Source organism: Octopus sinensis, linkage group LG6, assembly GCF_006345805.1.
Source record: "Octopus sinensis linkage group LG6, ASM634580v1, whole genome shotgun sequence".
Classification (NCBI taxonomy): Eukaryota; Metazoa; Mollusca; class Cephalopoda; order Octopoda; family Octopodidae; genus Octopus; species Octopus sinensis.
In genome coordinates this window covers 5254786-5257901 of record NC_043002.1, presented here as the reverse complement: position 1 = coordinate 5257901, position 3116 = coordinate 5254786, and the positions used below count along the sequence as shown (strand labels likewise).

Sequence of the window (3116 nt, the reverse complement as noted above, 5' to 3'; positions counted from 1 at the left end):
TATATATATATATATAATATATATATATAGAGAGAGAGAGAGAGAGAGAGAGAGAGAGAGAGAGAGTTAAATAATGAATGAGGGAAACAGAAAATGGAGTTCATGAGAATCTTTACTCATCGCAACGATCGTTTGGAGCCATTTTGCATCGGTCCCTTGCGGGTGGAATACTGTACAAATGGTTGTATTGCACCCTCCGGTGCAGATGCATCTCATCAGGTGTATAGTTTTAAAAAAGATACCTCACTAAATATTCTCAGATTCGCTCGGCGTGTTGTTATCAGTATGTTGTTGGCTATAACGGTAGCTTTCAATCATATCTTTAAAAAGGAAGTTGGAAAACCATCAAGACCCTTGTCGAGTTTAAGTTCATTCCATCAATGGCCAATATTGTATCCTCTTCTTTTATGCCGATGTAATCAATGGTTGCCTCTTCCCTGAGTGGATCTGTGGTATTAAAGAACTCTTCGAGCTTATTTATTTGATTATCTCCTAGTGGAGAAGTGAAAAGACTTCGGAATTGATAATATAATATGTGTATATATATATACATACACACATGCACATACATACATAAATAAATACATACATACATACATACATACATATATACATACATACATACATACATACATACATACCATACGTTTTTAATTTTTATTTAATCCCAAACCTTACATGTTATGAAAAAATAATAATACAGGTCGAGGGTTCGCACTTTTAACCGATGTGTCAATACTTCAAGGTTAGGTCTTCTTTAGGAAATCTTCGGAGAAAAGGTGTTGTTAGCTGACCCCTCTGTTCTGTGAAGTCAGTGAACAACACTTTTTCTCCGAAGATTTTCTGAAGACGGTATCCTAATCGTGGAATGTCGAAATTCCAGGTAAAAGTACTAATCATCGACTTGGATTATTATTATTTTTTTTATATAGTTTTCAATGCTCTATGAAAACTATATTAATCGGGCGAAATGCGTAGCCGTATTTCGTCCGCCGTTACGTTCTGAGTTCAAATTCCGCCGGGGTCGACATTACCTTTCATCCTTTCGGGGTCGATTAAATAAGTACCAGTTATGCACTGGGGTCGATATAATCGACTTAATCCGTTTGTCTGTCCTTGTTTGTCCTCTCTGTGTTTAGCCCCTTGTGGGTAGTAAAGAAATACGTGTTTCGTGTGTCGTTACGTTCTGAGTTCAAATTCCGCCGGGGTCGACTTTACCTTTCATCCTTTCGGGGTCGATTAAATAAGTACCAGTTACGCACTGGGGTCGATATAATCGATTTAATCCGTTTGTCTGTCCTTGTTTGTTCCCTCAGTGCTTAGCCCCTTGTGGGTAGTAAAGAAATAGGTATTTCGTCTGCCGCTACGTTCTGGGTTCAAATTCCGCCGGGGTCGACTTTGCCGTTCATCCTTTCGGGGTCGATTAAATAAGTACCAGTTACGCACTGGAGTCGATATAATCGACTTTATCCGTTTGTCTGTCCTTGTTTGTCCTCTCTGTGTTTAGCCCCTTGTGGGTAGTAAAGAAATAGGTATTTCGTCTGTCGTTACGTTCTGAGTTCAAATTCCGCCGGGGTCGACTTTGCCTTTCATCCTTTCGGGGTCGATAAATTAAGGACCAGTTACGCACTGGAGTCGATGCAATCGACTTAATCCGTTTGTTTGTCCTTGTTTGTCCTCTCCGTGTTTAGCCCCTTGTAGGTAGTAAAGAAATAGGTATACATATATTTATGGGTGTGTATGTGTGTGTGTATTATATATGTGAATGTTTGCATGTATGTACATATGCATGAATGTATGTATGTGTATATATACTATGTGAAGATATGTTATGCATAGCAAAATATCCGGCGAAACGGTAGAGGAAAGCTAGATGTACTCGTGTGTATAACCTAAGAATTCAGTAGCACGTGTCTGGCGGACGGAGAAGAGATTTAATAAACAACCGCAGGGATAAGATCAACAACAGCCAACACCACCCCCACCACTGCCATTGCCACCGCCGCCAGCACCATCGCCGGTACCACCACCAACAACAAAACTAGAACTATTCTAGCCATTGAAGAATAGCCAGGTGTGGCAGTCAAATCTCCCTCGAATTATTACCTAACGTCTTAAATAACGAAATGGCATATTAGATAGTGTTGTCTTACATAACTCCTAAAAAGACGCGAGGGTCACGGTTGGAATGTATTTTGATTATTGGCGCCCTCGATCAGAATTGACCTAAGGGTAAAACAACAACAATCAGCATTACAACACAAACACACCACAACAGCTGTAGTAGCAGCCGTAATAATGGTAGGTGAGAAAGAGAGAGAGAGAGAGAGAGAGAGAGAGAAGAGAGAGATCCTCCGCCACCATCTCCGCTATTGCATATTAAACAATATAAGCAGTACCAGTAGCAGTAATAATAATAGTCGTAATCGTAGTAGTAGTTGTAGTAGTGTGTAGGAACAATCTCTTTATATAAGAGTGAACACAACTACGGCGATTAAAAGCTCGACAACGGTAACATACATAACGTAACAAGCAAAAAGGCTGCTGCCGTTTTTAAAATAAAACCGAGTCAGCCAGAGAGGAGGGAGAGAGGGCGAGAGGGAGAGACCAATCTATAAAATAACATTAGAATGGTAGTTAAGAGACTACACAATGATCCGGTTTTGGATATTCACGGCATTTCTCATTTCTCTTGGTTGCTATATCTGTGTGAAAGCTCAGGACGACTTTTCAAGTAAGATATTCCGTTATATTCTAAGCTAAAAAACAAACCTCAAAAGAAAAAGAAAAAAAAAATTGCTTAATTTTTTTCGGCAACTGTTGCAGTTTTTTTGCAGTTCCATTGCTTTCGTTCTTTGGTTCCTGTTTGTTTTGTTTTGATTCCATCTCCTCACTCATACCTCTTCCCCCCCTCTCTCTCTCTCTGTATCTATCTATCTATCTATTCATCTATTTATTTCTTCCTGTTCCTTGTTCTTCTTAACTGTCTTTCCTTTTCTTTCTTTCATACTCTCTACTTTTCTACATCTTTCAAACGCATTGAGTAAGAGAGAGAGACAATGTGAGAGAGAGAGATGGGTGGAGAATGGGAAGAAGGAGGAGGTGGGAGAGAGGTG

General features: G+C 39.6%; 1 protein-coding gene across 1 annotated transcript in view; it reads left to right on the top strand.

The window, feature by feature from the left end:
• Nucleotides 1-2380: 2380 nt before the first annotated feature.
• The window catches only part of LOC115213520 (protein quiver-like), a 162098-nt gene continuing 161362 nt past the window's right edge, over nucleotides 2381-3116 (top strand). The window contains exon 1 of the mRNA XM_029782534.2: nucleotides 2381-2734. Coding sequence (XP_029638394.1) covers nucleotides 2653-2734 — 82 coding nt within the window. The 5' untranslated portion in view covers nucleotides 2381-2652. The remainder of the gene's footprint in view (nucleotides 2735-3116) is intronic.